Genomic DNA, 24,240 nt, shown 5'->3' on the forward strand with positions numbered 1-24,240 from the left:
CAATACAGTACAGGGACATCAAACGCAGCTAAAAAGTTTCGAATAATTTCTCCGTGGTTATAAGGAGTACAGCTTTCATTTCGACCCATGCATGACTTGATCCGTTAAACAGAGTGATCTATGTGAACTGTAGTAGACGACGCCCAGTAGCCTACACGCCCCTCTGACTAACCGCTAACGTTAGGTAGATACTTTGTACATATACGGTTCTTACACACACCTCTTTCGGTGGACTTTTACCTCGTTTTAGCTCTCCTCTCCGATTCACATTTCCCAGCGTCCCTAAAAGACTTCCTTGCTCTGTCCTTCCATTCGTTCATGTTTGCTCTCCTTTTTTTGCTGAGATTTTGCCTATTAATGTCCGCAGCGGACATGAAAGCAACCGGCGTCTCCATTTTTCGTTAGTGGACATAAACGTTTTTTCTGCGTGAGACTATTTTAATGTTTAAAATAACAGAGTATTGGTCGCACGAACATACCCCCAAAGTGCTTCTGTATACAAAGTGGCACACATAAATTCATGTCACATGGTTATCTCATTATCTCAACAGATCCTCATTGACTTCGTTGAGAGTTGATTTGGTTGAGAGGTTGATGTCGGCTCCTCCAGATTTGGTACATGCTCAGCATTACATTATGTCCTAATGAAATTCGGTGCTTTATTTCAGGTATGCAGTCGCCGGTTTGGTCAATCATAGATCCCAAGAAGACCTTATCCGTTGATGGTCACTTTAATTGCTCCGGTTCCAGCTGCTGACATCATTTTTGTCTTTTTGATGTTCAGGGGTCCCATCTTTTCACTTTCCTTTTGAATTTTTATTATAAGGTTGAAAAACCTTATAATAAAAATTCCATCTTCGGTTTCTGCTAATAAGGATTTATCATCAGCATAACGGAGATTATTGATATTTCTGCCGCCAATCTTCACACCTATTTCCGATTCTTCCTGACCTAATTTCAGCATAAAGATTAAAAACAAATGGGGAGAGAACACAAGGCTGTCACCCCTTTCAATTTTGAACCATTCTGTATCACCATACTGTTCGGACAACTGCTTCATGATCTATATAAAGCGATCTTATCAACTGGGTCAGTTCCTGAAGGACCTTCCATAACTTGTCATGTTCAACACAATCAATAGCCTTGCTATAGTCAATGAAGCACATGTAGACGCTTTTCTGATATTCATTACATTTTTCAATGATGATGTGGTCAAGTGTGCCACAACCTCGGCGAAGCCAACCCTGTGAGTAGCTCACAGTAGCTCTGTTTCTATGATTGGGTGTAGGCGCTGATTTATCATTTTTAGAAGGATTTTGCTTGTGTGAGAAATAAAGGCTATTGAACAGTAGTTGCAACAGTTCCTTGTATCGCCTTTCTTTAGTAGTGGTATGAAAACTGATCTTTTCCAATCTTTTGGCCAGTTCCTGGTTTCCCAGATCTTTTGGTAAATTTATTTGATTGCTGCAGGTGGAATCAGCCCCAACAATTCTGCTGGGATATAGTCGAAACCAGGAGCCCATATAACTTCTTCATTTGAAATAGCTGGTTCTATTTCCACTGGGTCATTGTTAGGTTGTTCTCCATTGCTAGTGCTTACATAAAGCTCTATGGTGTATTCTTGCCACCTGCCTGTAATTCCATACTTGTCTTTTATCATTCCTTTATGGGCTTGAAAGGGAGTTTGAATTTTTCTGACCTGTGCAAAGAGATCCCTGATTCTTTGGTGCTCTTTGAAATTCTACATTTAACCTCCTAGCCTTGTTTCTGTCCCCGGCAGCTTTGGCTACTCGTCTTTGTTCGGCAATTCTGACAGTTCCATCTGAATAGATATTTACTCCTTTTCTCTCGTTTCTTTGTATGGTACATGTTTCTGTGCTATTTCGATAATTGTGGAATGGATTGCATTTCTTGCCATCATTTATCTGGGGGTTTTCTTTGCATTTTCGAGCAGTTTGAACCTGTTCTTCACTTCAACACTATATGATACAGGAACTTTGGAAACGTTGAGTTGGTTTGGTGGATTTTTTTTTTTTTTTTTTTACTGTTACAGAATTTTACCTTGATGAAGGCTACCGCAGTCTGAACCAGGGAACGTTTTGATGGCATTGATTGAACTTTTCCAACGATGTCTGTAGAGAATGTAGTCTATTTGAACCATGTATTTGTGGCTCAAAGATGGTTTTCATTCCAGAATTGGATTACCCGGTCAACAGCAACATTTCTTGTACCTAGTCCGAACCGGTGTGACAAGTTAGCTCAAAGGGGAAATATTAATAATAACTCAGTTATTATTTTAATAATTATTATAATTATAAAATAATGATCAGTTATGATTAATTATTAATATTTGGGTCAGTTAATTGGGTTAACTTGAGGTGGCTAAATTAATATTACAATCAATTAATCAGTTCCAAGAACTTTTGATTATTCATTTATTCTAAGAAAAGCGTATCTTTCATGGCCACCGAAAATGTATTATTTCTTAGCATGTACAGCGCTTAGAGCATGTAACAAGATCAAGATCGTAAAATGGATCGTTTGTTTCACAAACATAACTAAACTAAACAAACAGACATACATTCATACATACATTCATACATGCATAGGTAAAATGGTGAGTGATATGGAACCGGAAACAGGAAATGGAACTATGGAAAAGATCTATTTAACTATGAAAAGAACCATCAGCTTATCATTTTCAGAGCACCTCATTAAATTGATACTTGCATGGTCTGTGCAGTGGACACAATTCTTGAAGTGGTTGAAAATTGAGTTCGTTGATGAGTGAGTGAGTGAGTGTCAAATGTCACTGTACAAGTTGCAATAATTTTCTTCTCTGCTGGATGGAGAAGATATGATGAACTTGCATGGTTATTTCGACGCTGTTCTCATGGCTGGAGTGCAGATTGTGGCCTGCAGGCTCTGGGCCGGCAGGACACGCAGAGCAAATGGTGGGAGTTGCGATGGACTTCGTCCGCATTGAATGAAGACATTGAACTCCTGAGGTTGTCCTTGATGCTGTTGTGATTGAGAGAGTCCTCTCTCTCCTGAGTGAGCACATGGTTGTGGTGAGTCGAAGCCTGCTGCCCTGGGGCCTGCTGAGGCCACTCTGGACAGCACGGCATCCTGAATGTACCGAGAAGCCAAGAGATGATCGTTGCAAGAGTGAGGGTAAGGTTACAGCTTTCTTCTTGGTTGGATTGAAGAAAAGACAGTCTGACTCCTTTGGGAGCGTGAAAGGATGGCAGGCGGTGCTCACGGCAAGGCTTTAAAACACAAAAATTATAATTTCTTGGGAAGTTACCAGGTAGTCCTCTTCAAAAAGTAGGAGAACTGGCAATCTGCTTGCTGCAATAGCCAGTCACATGTTCCACAACAACGCTTGGCTGCCTGCACTTGCGCCTGCTTATTAATCGGCCTAATTTGCAGCACAATCGGCCGATGCCTATTCATTAAAAAATTGAAAAAAAATCGGCCCGATTACAAATCTATTTGCACAGCCGTCATGTTGCAGCTAGAGCGGGAAAATATCCAAACAATGCATTTGTAGAGAGGTATTTTTTTTTTTTGCTGGTGACGATTACGTGGACGGAGCAAAGGAACCAGTGTGGAAATTTTTAAACTCCTTAAATACAGCTACAACAGCCAGGACTGCTTCTAGACACATACTGGATAAGAACATCCTGATTAAACCTGCCAGATCCAACAAAAACACATAAGTTCAAGATGTTCTGAATCCAGTAAAACACATTTATTGTTTGCATAGTCTAATAAAGGAGTCTAATACTAGTCGCTACTTAAGAACATTTATTTTAGTATAAAATGTGATATTTACCTAGCCTGGCAAGCAAGACCTACATCAAGATGTTTAGTCTGGCAACTCACCATAGACACGCTCACTCCGAGGGGCGGGATAAACGGCTGTCTTTCAAATTCCCTCTGCACGCAATAGGACATCGCTTCAACCAACCAGAGCGTTTTCCCAACAGCGGAGCTAGTTGATAGATTCAACTTTTGCCATATCTGGCCGGCAAAACTACGAACACATCTTCCTTTTTTAAAGAATGACTTAAGTGCTCTTTTCTCAAAGAAAAACTTAACTCCAAGACCTCCAGAGTCGCGGACAAAGCCGATTCGAAAGACTGTTCTCCAGCAGCCGTCATTCTTTGTTTTCAAGTAGCAGCCAGGTAACCGTCGCAACTCTGTCGTCATATGTTAAGCTCGCCCCGCCTACTCTACAAGCGACGTGATTGGCCTGACCCAATTTAGGTTTTTGCACTTCGAAAGTCTATGGAGAGTTGCTAGACTGCCCTGGCTGCAAAATACATTTTGCTGCCGCTAGGGTGCGTCTAGATTTCTAGGCTAATATTTACCTATACTAGCCTGCTATTCAGTTGCACTTGAGTGCAAGTCACAGAGCCGGTCACAAACAAAGCTTATTGACGATTTAAAAAGTTGTCATCCAATGTGATGGATGATTGAACCAGCCTGATTTAATAGTCTCCTTAAATGAGACAATAACTTTCAAGTGTTCAAATTCAAGTGTTTATTCACAGTCAGATCAGGTTGAATCATTGATAAAAAAAATCCCAACCCAAATATGGTGAATTTTTAGTAACATCAAACCTCACCGATGCTTGTCATGATGTTAAGTTGCATGACACAGAAGAACCAGTGGGGTTTTATGCAATTGACATGCCATTTTTTATTTGTCCAATGTATACCTGAGTTTTGATGGGGTGTCAGAAGTTTCACTTACCAGACATTTTTTTTATACGTTTAGACGGTTCTATTCATAAGCACCCCCATATTTTTTGTGTATGGTTGTGTGTTTTCTACATTTCTTAGCATATTATTTTGACCATAAAAGGTTTTTTAAAATTTCGCAGGACATTTTAAAGAATGAAGTGTATTGTACTTTCAGGTTCCATTCCAGATGAGAGACTCTACCGGATGTTCGTCAATAACCAGGTGACAATGCTTCGGCCACGAGAGGATGAAGATGTCTGGTTCAATTTATTTGTCATCCATCAAAACAGGTTCGGGTCTCTTTTAAAGTATTATTATTAGTTATTTAAGGCATAAGCAGAACATCTTAGTGAGCACAGACATGGTGGAATGGTCCCATATCCTACCCATTCCTCAAGCATACATTCTCTATCTGAGAATAGGTGGTGCTATAATATTCAAATTTACATCTTCTATTTCCTTATAACTTTCAAATCGTATTGGCTAAAGTATTTTTCCTTCTGATTCCTTGAGGTCTGAAGAAACATTGGCCATGTTTAATTTCATCTTTGTATATTTGCAAAAAATTTGGAATGTAAAACCTAAAGATCCTCTTGACAAAATGAAATAAGCCAATTATTTTCTGGGGGCTCATCTATATCTTCTAAAAACAAAGTCCATGAACCTTGATACAAGAAGACAACAGGACATAATGAGAATGCAATCAACGTCAAACTCCGTCCATAGATGCCTGTCAATTTTAAGCTGTTTTATTTGTATAGTAGGGCTGTCAATGTTAATGAGTTAACGCATGTGATTAATTCAAAATCCTTAACGTGTTAAAATAATTTTACGCAAATAAATTATTGTCACGTAGTTAGATGATTTAGAAGTCCAAAGTGTAATTGACCTGTGTATTTTCAGCTGGAGATCTAGACGGTGAACTGAAGAACCAGTCGTATCATTTTGTTTACCCCAATAATTATGTTAAAAACAAGACATATTACATGGTTAATAGTGGTTATCTTAAGCGGATGAAGTTTTGTTTTAGACAGTTAACTGACAACTATTTTCCCTTGCACTCTGGGGCTTACAGAAAAATGTCCTTACTCTCTCACACACACACACACACACACACAATCGTGTACAGCTGGGGCCTCATTTATAACTGTTGCGTACGAACAAAACAGGCCCTGAAAGAGTAAAAGTGGCGTACGCCACTTCCGACGCATAAGTTGTGATTTATAAAAACAAACTTGATGGGAAAATTTGCGCACCTGCAAGCAAACTCTGACCCATGCGTACGAACATCCTGGAGACCGAGCAGTTTGGCGACACCAATGGTGAGCTGGAGTTAAATGGCTTTTTGTTCACTTTTAGACAGAAAATGTAAAGAAAATTACACACATACAGCAAGATAATACAAATATAATTTCACTCTAGCCCATCACTTGAAGCAAACATCCATCCCTTCTTAAATGTCCGCGCTAGTGAGTGCATTGGGCTGTTTAGTGAAGCTGACTGCTGTAGCATATATATCTAACAGCAGATGAAGGAAAAACGTAAATCTTCATGATGGGTCATAATCTCAAAAACAGTGCATGTTCACAATAATAGTTTAAATAAATAAAAGAATGATTTAAACTATGTTTTACATCTGATATACACATTTAGATTAAATATGCCATTCTCATTAATGGAGTTAAGCACTTAATATACAGTGCTATACTATACATATATATATATTACATGATATCTATTTCCATAAAAAATTTAAATCAATTAAAAATACTATTTGGGCAGTGGAAAAGACTATCTCTGAAATGTATGCTATACTATTTGATTTATTTATTCAAAAATAAGGCAAGTGTGTATATATATATATATATATATATATATATATATATATATATATATATATATATATATATATATATATATATATATATATATATATATATATATATATATATATATATATATATATAGGCTACTAAATGATTTTTAGCTATTTAATGTGACGGCACATCCGTATCTCATATTTTCATAATGTCTTGTACCGTTAAACAGGGTATCAAATGGATGAATATGCATATGCAAATGATATGCATAGTAAAACTAGGCGTTGTAAGCTTCATATGTGGTTATTTCGGGGTGGAGACGCATGTGCACACAATCTTCCGCTGACTGAGATTTATAAAGGGATTTTGCGCAGGTTCTGGCGTACGCACAGTTTTATAAGTCCGAATATTTTTTGGCGTATGCCATTTTTTCTTTCACCGCACGTACACTTTTAGTAAGGATCCTACGCACAGTTTTATAAATGAGACCCCTGGAGAGAGAAAGAAAGAGAGAAGTCACTAAGGCCTATTTGCCACGGAAAAATTATGTGTTTTAGGTGTAAATCAGGTTCTTTCTTTTTTTCAAAATGACAAAAAGCATTTTGAATTATTCTTGTGTTTTTTTTTTAAAGGTCAGTCAGTAAAGACGTGTTGAAAATTTTTTTTTATATTTTTCGATTGTTACCCGATTTTAACCAGTTAATGATGTCAAAATATGCACACCTATTTTCAGTATTGGTCAAAACTTGCCACATGTGGACAGTGGAACAATCGGAGTACAAATGCCTAATTTAATCAATTTGAAAAGAAAAAAAAATGTAATTGTGTATTTTTGCAGGAGTAAGCATGGGGCGACTAACTACATCCCGGAACAGTTTTTGGATGATTTCCTGGATTTGGTGGTGTGGGGTCATGAGCATGAGTGTAAAATTGCTCCAGTCCGTAACGAACAACAGCTCTTCTACGTCACACAGCCTGGCAGCTCCGTCATTACCTCACTGTCACCAGGAGAAGCAGTTAAAAAGTTTGTGTGCCTGCACTCATATACACATACAGTACACAGTTCTTCTGCTATTGAATGGTTCTGAATGGTCAGTTGGTCAGTTTCAGATGCTCTTGCATAGAAGTTGTGCTGCTGTGGTAGGGCTATGCCATTTCAGTTTTACAGAGTGCACAGAACACCATTTTATTTGGTCTCTGTTTAAAAAAATCTCACACTTTAGATTGGGCCAGATATTTTTGTAAAATATACAGATTTTCAGCATGCCTGTAAGCCATCATTGGGGAAAATAAACAGCGTGACTAATATCTAATAATTTACGCAATCAGCATAATCGTTTACATCAACTTTTCCTTTTTCACTACTGATGGTCCGTGCCTACTTGCAGTCATAAATGCAGTTTCACCTGACAAAGTTTGCATATGATATGTTGATCATTTTGATTAAAGTAATTGCAAACTTCACCTAAAGGCAGACAGTGCCATTCTGTCATCAAATACAATGATGGGGGGGCGACAGCACATAATAATGCTGTGCATGCCAACCTCCTTTAGAAATTTCCTTATGATATCATGATTACAATTTATAATCATGTCATTTTGACCTGTTTTCTTTTTGATTAAAAGAAATAGTTCACTCTTTCTTACTTTTTTGTAGAGCACACATTTTTTTACGAATCTACACTCAACGCTTTCCATATAATGACAGTTTAAAGACCATAATAATAGTCTATAACTTTTGTAATAAATTTAAAGTCTTTAAACTTTAAATTTTAGGGAGTGGAATAGACCTAAATTCTATTAGTTATTCAAAATAACCTTCTCTTCCACCAATGTCAGAAATCATATTCATGTCCGCATTCAGATTTAATAAGTTCCGTTGGTGGCATTAATTCTCACTTGCCACATGCTCCAGTTTGTAAATGCTGAATGGAGAACAGCAGACGAGTGTACTTACATGATACTTTAATGGCGTTTTATCGGTCCTGAATGTGTCCGTTTATTTTAGTGTATTTCAAGTTTAAGTATATTGGAATTAGAGGTCTTCTCGGGTCCTAAAAACTGTACCCGACCTGAATCGACCCGAATCACTACTTACCCGAACCCGACGTGCATAAATTAATTTTTTTTAAAGAAAAACCCGACCCGAGACAGACCCGATAAAATTAGACCCGAGACAGACCCGATAAAATTAGACCCGAGTCCGACCCGACCTGACGCCATTTCCTTTAGAACCCGACTGGACCCGAACGTAAACGGCATTTACATTGTGCACAGCCTGCAGCCCTGCGTTTCTTAAAAATGCACTTAACATAGTAGGCAAGTAGGCCTACGCGCTGAAGTGCTGAAATGTCAATCACACATCACGGTAACCCATTACATCCTATAAAATTTGCCATAATGTTATTTACCGGACCATACGATGATTAACATTAGAACCACCACAGGGTAAAATTTACCGATGGCTGTTTTTCAAATGTAGCCTATAACAGATTTTCAATAAAATATCCAAAGTCTCCCAGTCATTGACTTTTACTAAAATTGTGTTATTTAGCCTACAATCCCGTTGTTAAAAAGTTGTTTAGATAAAACCAGATTAAAAACAAGGCATTAGAACCGCCATAGCAGGTCAAATTTACCATGTAGGCATATGTCTTTATTTTTGCAACTTTTCTTTATTTGAGCAACGTGTCTGCTTACTGTAAACAGTCACACAACGCATGTTCAAAATAAGTTGTTTTAGCCTACTCATAAATGTTCAAACTTTTTAATTATAAAATTTTTTTTTGCAATTTTTATCGTTTATTGTTTGCTGCTATTTATTCAAGTCTGCCCGTTTCCTGAAGAAAATTCCGATCTATGATGTAGCCTAATGAAAAAAAATAAAAATCTGATTACCCCAAGTTTATTGGGGTTGTTCTCTTATTCAAATTATAAATTATATAACTAAGCAAATTAATAACTGAGTAAATAAATGCGGAGGCAACCGTGCTTATAGCCCATTGCACGTAGAAGCGCGGATTCGCTCTCTCACTTAGAAAAAGTGAGAGAACGGTGTCATAGAGTTGTTTTAAATAATGCAATTTTGTTAAATGCCCAACCTAGTTTGGGTCTTCTCGGGTCCATTTGGAAAAAGCATATTTATTTTAAATTACCCGAGACCCGAGGCCACTAATACCGAACCCGACCCGTGTCCGAGACATTCGTCTGAGTTTTGGACCCTAAACCGCTCGGGTCTCGGGTCGGACCTCGGGTTTTCGGATCCAAGTGGACCTGTGAAGACCTCTAATTGGAATACGTGATATATTTTTGTTGTCTCTGGGTTTTCCACAGGCACATTGGGTTGTTGAGAGTGAAAGGGAAAAAAATGAATCTTCAGAAAATTCCTTTACAGACCGTCAGGCAGTTCTTCATTCAGGATGTAACACTCTCAGATCACCCTGACCTTTTCAGCCCAGAGCAACCCAAAGTCATGGACAAAGTCATGGCTTACTGCCAGGAGAAGGTACAGATGCCCACAGACACACACTGATGTATTCAGGAACTCCATGAGAATCTACTTTGTAGTAAAACAAAAAGAAAATGGTATATTTTTTAGTATCAATGTTGAGAGATTATGTCGAAATATAAATTTATCAGACACATTTATCAAAAGCAACTAAAAAAAATCTGCAACATTTTTCTTCCCTATTGTGAAGTACATTTAAGTAAAATGACTTGATTTTGTCCATCGGGAATTGATTGGGATTGTCATTCTCAATGTGATTGACAATGATGCAGAACTGAACATCAAAAAGATTGTTTTACCAAGGCTACATCAAAGCCTACTTATGAATTTTGCTTTTAGGTTAATTTTAAAGGGTTAGCAGCATGACATTTTCATTTAGCAGACACTTTTTTTTTTTTTTTTTTTTTTGAACAGACACTTGAAGCATTTTCTGATTTTAGTTATAAAAGTACATGCTAGGACAAAGATGCTGGTTAGTCTATGGAAGAAAAATAATGTCAAATGTTTTTGAAATAAAAAGCCTGTTGAATTGCACTACTTGAAAAAAAATAGGCATTACATGCTTGCATTTTAATGCATTGTATTTTTAGGGCTTGCATTTTTATGGGCCGAAATTTAACATGGTTGAATATTTAAGCTGTGAATATTTCAATTAAAAACATTTCAAACACATTTACATTATTAAAAATTCAATAATCCATATTCACCTTTCAAATTTCACTTCCAAAATATTCAAACTGTTTAAAAATACAACCTATAATATTCAACAGGCATTTTTCGGTCCATTTTATTTCGCTTTGCAAATTCGCTTCCACAAATACAGTGGTTCAAATTCGACAGTAAATTCAACATAGACATCCAGGAACTGCAGGAAAAGCAGTAGATTGCCGAGCATACTCTCCATCTGCTGTTAGTCGACCTCACCAGCAGGGGGTGCAAAAGCGCGTGTTGTTGACGAAGACCAGCAACAGTTAGAGCAAGCCAGAGCCATAGAGAGAGAGAGTTGCGACACTCCCATAGACCTCCGTTGTAAATAATGGCGGCGCTTTTAACCGCCTACTTCCGGGATATGAAGATCGGAATAGTTCCAAACACTGTCATTTGGGCGTTGGACACCATTCACTTACATTGCTGCGCGTCGAGTTGTTCCAGAGTTAAGTTGCCGAAATATCGACCTCTTTTGAATTGTCAACTGTCTATATTGTATCAGAGGCCCTTTGCGATGCTTATACTGGTCTTCATTTGAACATGCACAGCGTAATTATTTATATTTTATGTTGGTTGTTTCAACCAATTTTCAAGCACTGCCTGCTAGCTAACGTTAGTTAGCTAGCGCGACTTCGTCAGCTAAGAGTTCGGTAATGAATCGCTACCACCTTTATAGCAACTTTTATTTAATTTAATTTTTTGGGATATACTAACTTTTCATTATGTTATTATTGTCTTGAGTGAAGCGGCTTGTGAGAACAATGCTGGACCTTTAGCATTGTTATGGCCATCACCAGTCCTGTCTGTTTCATGGATCACCTGCCCCTGGTTTTTGTTTTTCTTGTTCACACACACAAGCACACATTTTTGTTGTCTGTCATTGTTTAATAAAAAATATTTTATTTGAAAACCTTCATTTGTATCAGCCATGCTTAAATTCGTTTTTAATCTGTTATAGTTTTGATAATGTGTATGGCCTTAATCTTAAAATAATATTCTTAGTCTTAACATGATCATGTTTCACGTTGTGGTCCTGGGGGTGGCCACTTTCATCAGAAGAAGTGAGCTAGGTTCTAAGCGAATTCTGAACGGACCGCCACGGCAGACCTCTTTGCGTGATCACGAAGGTAGGCTAATGGCTGAATCAAAATTTATAAGCAAAATCACGGGAATCAATAGCCTAATACAGCCCAGTTGTGCTAAAATAAATATCATGAGACGTCCATCATCAGATGAATGATATGGAAAAGTTAAGTTAGAGCCGCTAAAGCCAGTGCTACTACCCATGCGAACATGAACACTAAGCTTTTCCCTCCAAAAATATAGCTTAAAACTTATCTCCAAATGCAAAACTGACATTAACTAAATGCAATAATGCAATAACAGCTGAAAAAGTACTTGGGTGTGTGTTTTATTTTATATTTACCGTTCAATAATGCAATCGCTGCTGTCTGTCCCATAGAAGAACATGACAGCCAGCGTACGTTTTGGAACTATTGGGGCTTACGTGAACCACGTGACAGCCATAGCGGCGACATCAAAGAGTGTCGCAACTCTCTCTCTCTATGGCTCTGGAGCAAGCCATTCATTCATAAAACTCATTTACAGCAATGTAAGTGTATTTGTGATTATGAAGGTGGTTTTATGTTAAATTCAGTGTCTTCACGGTTACTTTTCCTGTGTAGCCTACATGCATCTTTCTCTACCGTGAACGAGATTATAATGTTATTCCCCGATGCGGATGTACAGATCCAATGTTACATTTTTGAGGTTGACATATATTTCTCTTGGTTTTTTAGTTGCCTTAACTTTATATTGTGGCAATGTGCTGCATGCAGGCTATTAGGGTTTCCCTCAATACTTAAGGATTCCCCTGCTGGACATACAAAACTCTTAACGTAGCTAATATAACTAATACAGTGATATTAAAAACCAAACGCAGAACCAAATGCTGAGCGTTTCCCAGTGATAGACTGGCATAAAGTTGGCCTACGACGTAGCTACGGCGGCAGTTCGACGCAGAAGTATAAATAGGCCTTAACTGTTGCTGGTCTTCGTCAACAACACGCGCTTTTGCACCCCCTGCTGGTGAGGTCGACTAACAGCAGATGGAGAGTATGCTCGGCAATCTACTGCTTTTCCTGCAGTTCCTGGATGTCTATGTTGAATTTACTGTCGAATTTGAACCACTGAATTTGTGGAAGCGAATTTGCAAAGTGAAATAAAATGGACCGAAAAATGCCTGTTGAATATTATAGGTTGTATTTTTAAACAGTTTGAATATTTTGGAAGTGAAATATTAAAGGTGAATATGGATTATTACATTTTTTAATAATGAAAATGTGTTTGAAATGTTTTTAATTGAAATATTCACAGCTATATTGAATAACCATGTTGAATTAAACCATGTTGAATTTCAGCCCATAAAAATGCAAGCATGGTTAATGTAATGCCTATTTTTTTGAAGTAGTGCAATTCAACAGGCTTTTTATTTCAAAAACATTTGACATTATTTTTCTTCCATATTAGTCACTGAGGTGTGTAGCAAGAGACTACTGTTTTTCCTCTATTTGAAGATTATTCCTCTATTGAGGTATAGTGAGTATAGAAGTTCACACAGGAAAAACTGGACATTGCTTTTTTTATTTTACCCTTTTAGGTTGAAGAGATGCTTGAAGAGGCAGAGAGAGAGAGACTTGGAAATCCCCTTACTCCTGAGAAACCTCTCATCAGACTACGAGTATGTATCAGTCATACAGTCATTGTTATTTTCTCAGTTCATGAAATACTGGGTAAAATATAATGCATGTTTCTCTTTCATTTGCCTCTCTCTCTCCAGGTGGATTATAGTGGGGGTTTTGAAGTCTTTAACACTATGCGCTTTAGTCAGAAATTTGTAGATCGAGTGGCAAATCCCAAAGACATCTTGCATTTCATCAGACACCGAGAGGCCAAAGACAACATTAAAGGCAAGTCGCACATCGGTAACACTTTATAATAAGTATGCAGTAATAAAGTACTTACAGATCATTTGCAAACTATTAGTTTATAGTTCATAGTTAATATGTCTCTACATTTTTTATATATTAATAGAAATTATATACAAATAGTGAGTTCTTCATTCATTCACACTGTAATTCACAGTTATTATTGTTTAATTAGCTCATATGTAAAGAGTTAGATAATGCTTTAACAACTTATTAGCCATAAATAGTACTCACTTTAGATTAGGTTCTAACATTTTAAGCTATATATATATATATATATGTCTGTTGAATTCCAGCACGGGCACACCTCATATAGATATATATATATATATATATATATATATATATATATATATATATATATATATATATATATATATATATATATATATATACACTTTTATTTTATTTTTTATTTTATTTTATTATTATTTATAGTTTAGAGATTTATAGTTTAGAGATTTTAGATTTCTTAAATCGGCAGCTCTACATTTATGGCAGCCATTCCATTCCAGTGTCTGTTGAATTCCAGCACGGGCACACCTCATTCTGTTAATGAAGTACTGATTAGATGATCACCTGAACCAAATCTTATTTAACGAGGAAGAGTATAAAAACCACTGCTGTGTTTATCACTATCCTCTTACAATAGGACCATCTGAATGTCAAAAACCGTGCTAGTAGTAGTACCTCAAAGTAATTAGAAACAAATAACTATTGACCATGCCAGTGGCAGTGGAAAAGATGGGTTCAATTCTGGCTTCATTGAGGGATACAGTGAGCATCAGGTTGCTTCCATCCTTAAAATTTCGAGACAGCGGTTCAAAACAACTCTCCACTGACCGGGATGACTACTATCTCAGTCGAATATCACTCAACCGTAGGATGACATCAAGTGACCTGCAAAAAGAATGGCTAACGGCAGCTGGGGTGAAGAGCAAGGCGAGGACGGTTTGAAATAGACTCCTAGGGGCAGGACTGAAGTTGTGCAAAGCTAGAAAAAAAAACTTCATCAATGAGATGCAAAGTAGAACCAGGCTGAGGTTTGCAAAAGACCATAAGGATTGGACTGTAGAGGATGGAGTAAGGTCATCTTCTCTGATGAGTGCAATTTTCAGCTTTGCCCAACACCTGGTCATCTGATGGTTAGACAGACACCTGGAGAGGCCTACAAGCCACAGTGTCTCTCGCACCTTTTGTGAAATTTGGAGGATCAGTGATTGGGCACATTCGTCTTTGTGAAGGGTGCATGAATCAAGCCACGTACAAGGTTATCCTGGAAGAAAACTTGCTTCCTTCTGCTCTGGCAATGTTCCGAGGATTGTTTTTTCCAGCAGGACAATGATCCAATCCAGCCAGGCCAATCAAGGTGTGCATGGAGGACCACTAGATCAAGCCCCTGTCATGTCCAGCCCAATCTCTAGACCTGAACCCATTGAAAACCTCTGGAATGTGATCAAGAGGAAGAGTCGAGCTGCTTGAATTTTTTCACCAGGAGTGGCATAAAGTCGCCGAACAGCAAACTGGTAAAGAGCATGCTGTGATGGGAAATCAGGGTTATTCCACCAAGTATTGATTTCAGAGCTCTTCCTAAGGTCTGAAAACAATGCATATTTTTTGTTATTTTGACCAGTTTTCTGCAAATTATCTGAATGACAATGTTTATTTGGATTTTGGGAGAATTGTTTTCAGTAGTTTATAGAATAAAACAAAAATGTTAATTTTACTCAAACACATACCTATAATTAGTAAAACCAGAGAAAGTGATTATTTTGCAGTGGTCTCTTAATCTTTTACTGTGCAAAAGTCTTAGGCACGCTATTATTTTCGCCCCCAAAAAAATGTTTTTAAGCCAGTTATTTATATATTTTGCTGTAGTGTGTCAGTAGGAAATATCAGTTTACATTTCCAAACATGAATTTTGCCATTAATTAAATGGCCATCAGTTTAAAATAACCATGGGAAGGAATAGTGTTGTCAAAGGTACGTGACGATACCAGCATTTCCCCCAAGCATTTTAAGCGCTGATGAGTGGATTCTTAAACACCGTATTGGTGTTTTTGATTGGTCATTGTGTTCACACGCTCAACATAATGTCTGTGATTGGCTACAATGATCAACACATTCAAATACATTTTATTTTTATAGTGCTTTTTTTATTTTGTCAAAGCAGCTTTACAGAAATTCATCATGTTAATAATATTAGGACCTTATAATTCGCGATTAGCCGGGGCGCTAGAATAGTTTGGATTTGGCAACGATATAAAAAAAATCAACCAGTTGTGTAGCCATTGATGGCATCATATATGGATAATTGCTAAAACTTTGCATTATATGCTTTTATCACGGCTTGCTTATATTAGTACCTTAAGCAAGCGTTAATTAAATTCCATTAAATTAAATTGGTTTTCATTGTAATGGATTTCTAAATGTATTGAATTGCATTGTAAAACTAATTGTTCTACTTAGCATGTATTAGCTACTTTAACACCAACTGACCTATAAAGAAAAAAAGCATTCAACTTGAACATTTAAGAAACTAAATACTAGGCACACTATGTAACTTTTGATGCTCTAGCGGTTAATAAACACGCAGTCACGCAGGTACTGGGCTACTCCGCAGCGGTTGTCGTCCTGCTCGGTCTAAAATAGTCTAAATAAAAACACTTATTATCGGCGTACTGTAGTGGTTCAGGATAAGACATAAATACTGTTTTTAAAGATGTATTCATGATGTAATCGCTCATTATATACATTTTGTAAATTTTTTACAAAAAAAGTTACATAATGTAACTTTAAATCAATCCGCACACAAGTTATGGTTTATAGAAAGCTTAATGACATGATGACATGTCATGTGACAAAACATTTACTGATAAAAGTATAAATAAATAGGTGAATAATAACATATTTTAATTAAGCACAATAATCCAATTAACACCTAAATGGCATTTATTACATGGCTCTCTATAATATATGATTGATTTGGTCAATTAGAACTGCATTTGCATAATATAACGCAATTGTATGGGGGTGAAAACAAAAAAATAACTACATACACATTTATAGAAATTAGAAATTGACAGTAGGATGTAGGATGTTTCTTAATTGAATGTGTTCATTTGTTTCCTCATCACATGCAAATGTGTAATCTGAGATATATTGTATCATACTGAGCAATATTACAAGTGTTCAAGCCTAGTGTTCAAACCAAAGCCAAGATATATAACACTTTTGAGATAAATGTATAGTGCCTTTGTGTCCTTTTTGCCCCAGTAATTGTAATTGCATGGAAAATTGCAAACAATACAAGAACATTTCTTAAAATGTTTGATGGAAGTCAGTCATATTGGTTTGGAACGACATGAGGGTGAGTATATGATGACAGTTTCACTTTTTCTAGTGATGCTACTGCCCATCATTACTCGTGGCTTAATCGAAAATCTTGCATGATTGCACATGCACAGGAAAAGAATTTCAATTTGAATTATGCTGTGTGTGTTCTGCAGAAGAAAGTTTGGATTTTGGAGCACTCCTCTCTCGTCCCAATTCTGAGGTCTTACAGCTGAGAGTGGAAGATCTTGTGAAGGAATACTTCCAGACAGCTGAGAAGGTTTGTAGTTGTCTGTGTGTGTTAAGGATACAGATAAATCTTCAGTCGCCTCCTAACCTTCCACAGAATTGTCATGCTTAATGGTGTGCTAAGCGATGTTGGGTGAGGTCACTCCTTGTTGACGTTCGAAGTATTGTCAAACAAAACGAAGGCTAGCTCGACCATCCCGTCCCCTCCCCCTCCCTTCCGTCATGAACCATTTAGAAAAAACAAACTGGATTTACCCACCTGTCCAGCAAAAACAGAGCCACCTGAATGTCGGAATGTCGCCACCTTTTGAACGCTTTTCCGATGTAAATTCGGGACTTCACGTTCCTTCTCCTTTTCCCTATACTTTGTTATTTGTTCATCGGAACATTGTCTCTTTGGTCGTGTGTCGGCCATATCAAAATTCTCAAGAATATAAAATGTTAACGTTAGTCGTTGTTAGGACGTCTCTCCTCTAGCTAACTTCCCTCTTCATGCTTCTCTCTCCTCCCCTCCCCACACCCCCCTTCATGTGCACGTGCACTAACCTCCCAACCCCCACCCTCAAATCATTCTTGTCAGTTATTGGCTGGAACACTGTGTTTATGTTTCGTGGTCCAGGCTGGGCCAGTTTGTTTTTCTTGCCGTTTGTGGAGCCTGGGCTGTCTACAGAGATCGCGTTTTTTTACAGTGTGTTCAGGGGACAGGCAGCTATCGTATAGTGAGGAGATGTTTGCTGAATGTGACAAAAATGTTTTGGCCTAAAAAAATACGTGACATCGCTTAGACAGAGCACCTTTAAGTAATAGAGCTCTTTTGAAAGGTTCTCATCACTTTCTTTGAAGCTCTTATTCAACTGGCATATTTGCCAACACCTCCGGACAGCTATTTCAGGCATCCAAGACCAAGTGCTATTTACTTGAATGGGGGAATCCTGAAATCTCAAAAACTCTTTGCTGAACTCATATTTAAATTACATATTTCAAATCGGCTGCAAAATCTGAAATTAACTGTCCCATAAATGTCCTTTCTTATGCTCTCATTCCATAAAAAAAAAGCATATTTTTCAGGCTAGACCAGCCAGAGCGCATGTGCAGTTTCTATAGCAACTGGAGCTTCTAACGGCAGCTGCAGTGATCCAATGACTTTACCAATGGGCAATTTTGAGTGCAAAATTCTTTGTTTATAATAAATGTGTTTAATAAAAGTATAGTTGTTTTTTATTATTTGCAAGATCTCATTGGTAAATCTTTAGAAGGATGAATAAGTTTCTCTTAGTTTGCATATGGTTTACCGTAGCTGTTACGTTTGTTAAATTGGACTAGTAGCAGTCCAGTTCGGATAACAAAGGTTTTATATAACCATGTCATTAGAATTGGAAGTGGTGGTGTAAACCTTTGAAATTCCAATTGATAGGAAAATATTAGTCATTTAAACAGTCGATCAGATTGACTTGTGTAGGTAAGACTTTTTTTCTCCTTACTCGTTAGAGAGGAAAGCATCAAACCAAGGAAACTGTAACATTCATAGTGGAAAAGTTAAGTGCATGTAAACAATATGTTCAGAATCATCAATCAGATGATTTCTTCCAGAGGAAAAAAAAATGTGTCTATGTAAATGTACTACTTTGATGAATACAGAATAATGACACCGCTAAATATGTTACCCTACCCCTATAACCTGAAACCAGCTGTTGTCTTGGGGTAACTCTAGCTAGGCCATCTCTGCGTAATGTGCAGTCTGCAAGCGTTTTTGTTTGTTTTTGAGAAACTGATGGATGAGTTTGAGTGTAATATATGTATAATACATTTGTTTAAATGTTTAAATACATACCATTAATATTTAAGTGTGTAAAGGTGTGTGTTTCTGTACGTGTAGAATGTGCAGTTGTCTCTGTTGACGGAGCAAGGCATGGGAAAGGCAGTGCAGGAGTTTGTGGATAAAGAGGAGAGAGATGCTATTGAAGAACTCATAAACTACCAGCTGGAGAAAACCCAGCGCTTCCTCAGAGAACGACGGGTGGAAGCCACAGAGGAGAAGATTGATGAGGAGGTAAAGAGGAAGAGCACCTCAGCTGAACAAAGCAATAAACCAATTTCACAATGATTGAAAGGTGGCCATTTTAGTTCTTTACCAGCATATGTGCAGCCACTGTTGTTTTCTGAGAAAATTTGTCTAGCAAACTACACAGATTAAAAAAACACCATCACTCCCTTAGACAACATTGCCTGTACCACTTACCAAATGAAACTGGTGATTTAGATTAACATGGTCTGTCATTTACATTTACATTTATGCATTTGGCAGACGCTTTTATCCAAAGCGACTTACATTGCATTATCCTATACATTTATACATAGGCATGTGCAATCCCCTGGGATCGAACCCACAACCTTGCGTTGTTAACGCAATTACCCACAACCTTGCGTTGTTAACGCAATGCTCTTACCACTGAGCTACAGGAAAGCTGTCATGTTTATCTTCATGTGTCATTAGATTCAACAGTTTCGAGACTCAAAGAGAAACACAGCAGAAGAGGACGAGGAAGTTCAAGAGGTCACTTTTTATCTCTTTTGCTCACTATACATGTCATTCATTCCTTTTCACGTTTATCACTCACTGGCATACATTCAAAAAAGTAAATTACCCCATCAATTTGCCATTCATTCTGTTTCAGGCTATAATCCGTGCAAAAGCTAATAGGGATCGTAGTGAAACTGTGAGAGGCGATGACCTCAACCTATCAGATGAGCCAGCTGACATTGCTATGGAGTCTGATGAAGAGTCCATATCTGCTCCTCCGATCCGTGGAAGGGGGCGCAGCTCCAGAGGAGGACGAGATCAAAGTACTAGCAAAAGAGGAAGAGGGAGAGGTATCTACATAAACACATTCGCAGAGACAGAAACAATTTCTTTGATAACTATATAAATCACAAAACCTAAATTGTGAAGAGATACTTTAGAGCCAAATATTTTGTAATTAAAATGTTCCTCTACCTAGGGGTGGGTGAAATGCTAGTTAAATCTGGTTCAAATTTGAAGTATTGTTTCTATCACAGTTATGCCTGTGTTATGGATGTAAATTAATAACAAATGTCTTTAAAACAAAAAATCATGTTGAATTGCACTCATCATACTATTTGTAATATTTAATGCGCAAAACAATTTCGTTATTAAAAATTCAATAATCAATGCTGAGCTTCCAGACTTCTTTTTGCAAACTTTGTTTCCAAAATATTGAGTCTGAAAATACCATCTATAACAGGGGTGCCAAACTCTCAAACTCAGCTTCTGGAGGGCCACAGTCCCTTCAGATAAGCCTGAAGGGCTTGATTAGCTTGATCAGATTCGTTTAATTAGGGTTAAAGCTAAACTGTGCAGGAACTGAGTTTTGCACCACTGACCTATAATATTCGACAGTCAGTTTTTGGTCCATTTTATTTCTCTTTAAAATTCACTTCCACAAATTCAGTGGTTCAAATTTAGCCGAATATTCAACATTGCACAACCGGGTACTGCAGAAATAGCAGTAGAATACTCATGCATAATTTCCATCTGCTGTTATTCAGCCTCACCAGCAGGTAGAGGGAGTCATTCACATGCAAAAACTCTTCTTCTTCATCCTAGCACGTTTTCCTCTGGTGCAGAGTCTGCTTTTCGGATTGTGGCTTGCCATTTTGCATGGGCGTCTGCTTGGGCGTTTGCCATACACCATGAAGTGTGACGTATTTGTATTCGTTTATCGCATAGAATTTCAGTGACCTCTTTCCAGCGCATCCAGGACGTGTTCACCCTCCCACGCACTTCATCAATAATACCACCATCACTTTGCTGGCACGATCCTAGGTACTTAAAACTGTTTGTCTTCATCAGGCCCTCATCATTGACCAGGATATTGCCATCAGACTATTTAGTCTCTAGGTATTCTGGAGACACGGGGCATGTCCGTCATGGAGATAATGAAAATATTTTAAGGCTGTTACGAACATTAATGTTGACAAATAAAAATATGACATGAAAACATGTCTATGAAAACATGAACATATACATAATCTAGCAGTTATTTTTTCTAGTCATATCAGATTAATCGGATACAGTGGGGAAAATTATTATTTGATCCCCTGCTGATTTTGTAAGTTTGCCCACTTACAAAGAAATTAAGGGTCAATAATTTTTATGGTAGGTTTATTTTAACAGATAGAGACAGAATATCAACCAAAAAATCCAGAAAAAACACATTATATAAAGGATTTGCATTTCAGTAAGTGAAATAAGTATTTGATCCCCAAGCAAAACATGCCTTAGTACTTGGTGGAGAAACCCTTGTTGGCAAGCACAGAGGTAAGACCGTTCTTGTAGTTGGTCACGAGGTTTGCACACATCTCAGGAGGGATTTTGGTCCATTCCTCTTTTCAGATCCTCTCTAAATCCTTACGTTTTCTTGGCTGTCGCTTGGCAACTCTTAAGTTTCAGCTCCCTCCACAGATTTTCTATAGGATTAAGGTCTGAATGTGCTTCTTCTTGAGCCATCACTTTGTTGCCTGGGCGGTATGTTTTTGGTCATTGTTTGGGTCACCCATCCACAACCCATCTTCAGTGTTCTGTCTGAAGGAAGAAGGTTCTCGTCCAAGATTTTACGGTACATGGCCCCGTCCATCGGCTCCTCAATACGGTGAAGTCGTCCTGTACCCTAAGCAGAGAAACGGCCCCAGAGCATGATGCTTCCACCTCCGTGCTTGACTTTAGGGATGGTGTTCTTGGGGTCATAGTCAGCATTTCTCTTCCTCCAAACACGACGAGTTGAGTTGATGCTAAAGAGCTCAATTTTGGTCTCATCTGACCACAGCACTTTCTCCCAAGTCTTCTCTGAATCATTATATGTTCATTGGCAAACTTCAGATGGGCTTGAACATGTGCCTTCTTGACCAAGGGGATCTTGCGGGTGCTGCAGGATTTCAATCCATTGCGTTGTAGTGTGTTACCAATGGTTTGCTTGGTGACTGTGGTCCCAACTGCCTTGAGATCATTAACAAGCTCCTCCTGTGTAGTTCTGGGCTGATCCCTCACCTTCCTCATGATCATCCTTATCCCATGAGGCGAGATCTTGCATGCAGCTCCAGACCGAGGGCGATTCTTTTTTTATTTTATTTTATTTTTTTATTTTTTTTCATTTCCGAATAATGGCACCAACAGTCCACCTTCTCACCAAACTGGTGTCCACTGACATTAGGACATTAGGAGTACTTTCTTAAAGTGACAGGGCTAATCTGTTTTCTAACATGAGCAAATAACCAATCTGTGGGAGGCAGAATTCTTGCTGGTTGGTAGAGGATCAAATACTTATTTCACTCGATCAAATGCTAATATTCTGTCTCTATCTGTTAAAATAAACCTACCATTAAAATTATAGACCCTTCATTTCTTTGTAAGTGGGCAAACTTACAAAATCAGCAGGGGATCAAATAATTATTATTTTCCCCACTGTATACACCTATTACATCTTACATCTGCACAAAAGGACGCGAATACGCATGTAAACTTGACTGTGTGAAATCGTAACTCCCTTTGTGGATTCACTCTTCACAACAACGCTGATACACGTTGACTAAAACACGAAAAATGTACAACATTCTATTACAATCTTGTTCTCATTATAATGCGATATGGAAGATTTTCGCTGCACATCTTGCACTTAATTTTTTTTTTTTTTATGATCAAAGTGATTAGTCATCACTGCGCATTTTCGAAAACATAATGAGAAACAACTTTAAATAAAACATATGTCTACTTTAAAAAAATATGAGAACGAAATAACACTGCTGTATTTTATCATCAATGATTTTGAAAAAGAAATAGCCTATCTAAAAAGAATATGACAGTCTCAAATAACCATAGTCAATAACGTTGGGCATTGCATTTGAGTTGAAACTGAAGAGTGAATGAGCACCTGTGGGTAAACTGCAGCGCTTTGCTAGCTGGTTTCTATACTCAACCAAACACGTCCTATAAGATTAATCAGAAATACACAACATAAAAGTAATCTTACAACTTACATCTGTACAAAAGGGCACGAATGCGCACATGAGCTTGACTGTGCTAGTCTGCTATAACTATGTTGTGGTCCCCCAAACAGCACGCTGATACACGGGCAACTAAAGCACATAGAATTTACAACATTCTAATCTATTACAATCATCTTCTGACTACACTCACTTAAAGGATTATTAGGAACACCATACTAATACTGTGTTTGACCCCCTTTCGCCTTCAGACCTGCCTTAATTCTCCGTGGCATTGATTCAACAAGGTGCTGAAAGCATTCTTTAGAAATGTTGGCCCATATTGATAGGATAGCATCTTGCAGTTGATGGAGATTTGTGGGATGCACATCCAGGGCACGAAGCTCCCGTTCCACCACATCCCAAAGATGCTCTATTGGGTTGAGATCTGTGGGGGCCATTTTAGTACAGTGAACTCATTGTCATGTTCAAGAAACCAATTTGAGATGATTCGAGCTTTGTGACATGACATGGTGCATTATCCTGCTGGAAGTAGCCATCAGAGGATGGGTACATGGTGGTCATAAAGGGATGGACATGGTCAGAAACAATGCTCAGGTAGGCCGTGGCATTTAAATGATGCCCAATCGGCACTAAGGGGCCTAAAGTGTGCCAAGAAAACATCCCCCACACCATTACGGCTGACGGGTGAGCAGGGTACGCTGGCGCGCTCTGGCTGCCGCTCCTCTCTATCCGTTGTGATGCCGTGTGCTCTCTTCATGTTTGCCGGGAAATTGTTTTTCTTGGTGTTGGCCTGGTTGCTTTCTATCGGCTCTGTGGATTCACAGTTAGGTTTATTGGGAGCTGACGCAGACGAGGCTTTAAT

At 38.0% G+C, this 24,240-nt stretch overlaps 1 protein-coding gene and 1 long non-coding RNA gene across 2 annotated transcripts in view; both read left to right on the forward strand.

Moving 5' to 3' along the window:
• Positions 1-24,240, forward strand: part of LOC309506814 — a 360,589-nt gene that overhangs the window by 46,901 nt on the left and 289,448 nt on the right. The window lies entirely within an intron of this gene.
• mre11a (MRE11 homolog A, double strand break repair nuclease) overlaps positions 1-24,240 on the forward strand; it is a 39,658-nt gene that overhangs the window by 5,715 nt on the left and 9,703 nt on the right. The window contains exons 7-15 of the mRNA XM_082180640.1: positions 4,928-5,042; positions 7,411-7,596; positions 9,906-10,077; positions 13,448-13,528; positions 13,628-13,757; positions 17,285-17,388; positions 19,234-19,407; positions 19,852-19,911; positions 20,033-20,228. Of these exons, the coding sequence (XP_082036766.1) occupies positions 4,928-5,042; positions 7,411-7,596; positions 9,906-10,077; positions 13,448-13,528; positions 13,628-13,757; positions 17,285-17,388; positions 19,234-19,407; positions 19,852-19,911; positions 20,033-20,228 (1,218 nt within the window). The remainder of the gene's footprint in view (positions 1-4,927; positions 5,043-7,410; positions 7,597-9,905; positions 10,078-13,447; positions 13,529-13,627; positions 13,758-17,284; positions 17,389-19,233; positions 19,408-19,851; positions 19,912-20,032; positions 20,229-24,240) is intronic.

This window comes from Leuciscus leuciscus, assembly GCF_965113295.1.
Source record: "Leuciscus leuciscus genome assembly, chromosome: 9".
Taxonomy (NCBI): domain Eukaryota; kingdom Metazoa; phylum Chordata; class Actinopteri; order Cypriniformes; family Leuciscidae; genus Leuciscus; species Leuciscus leuciscus.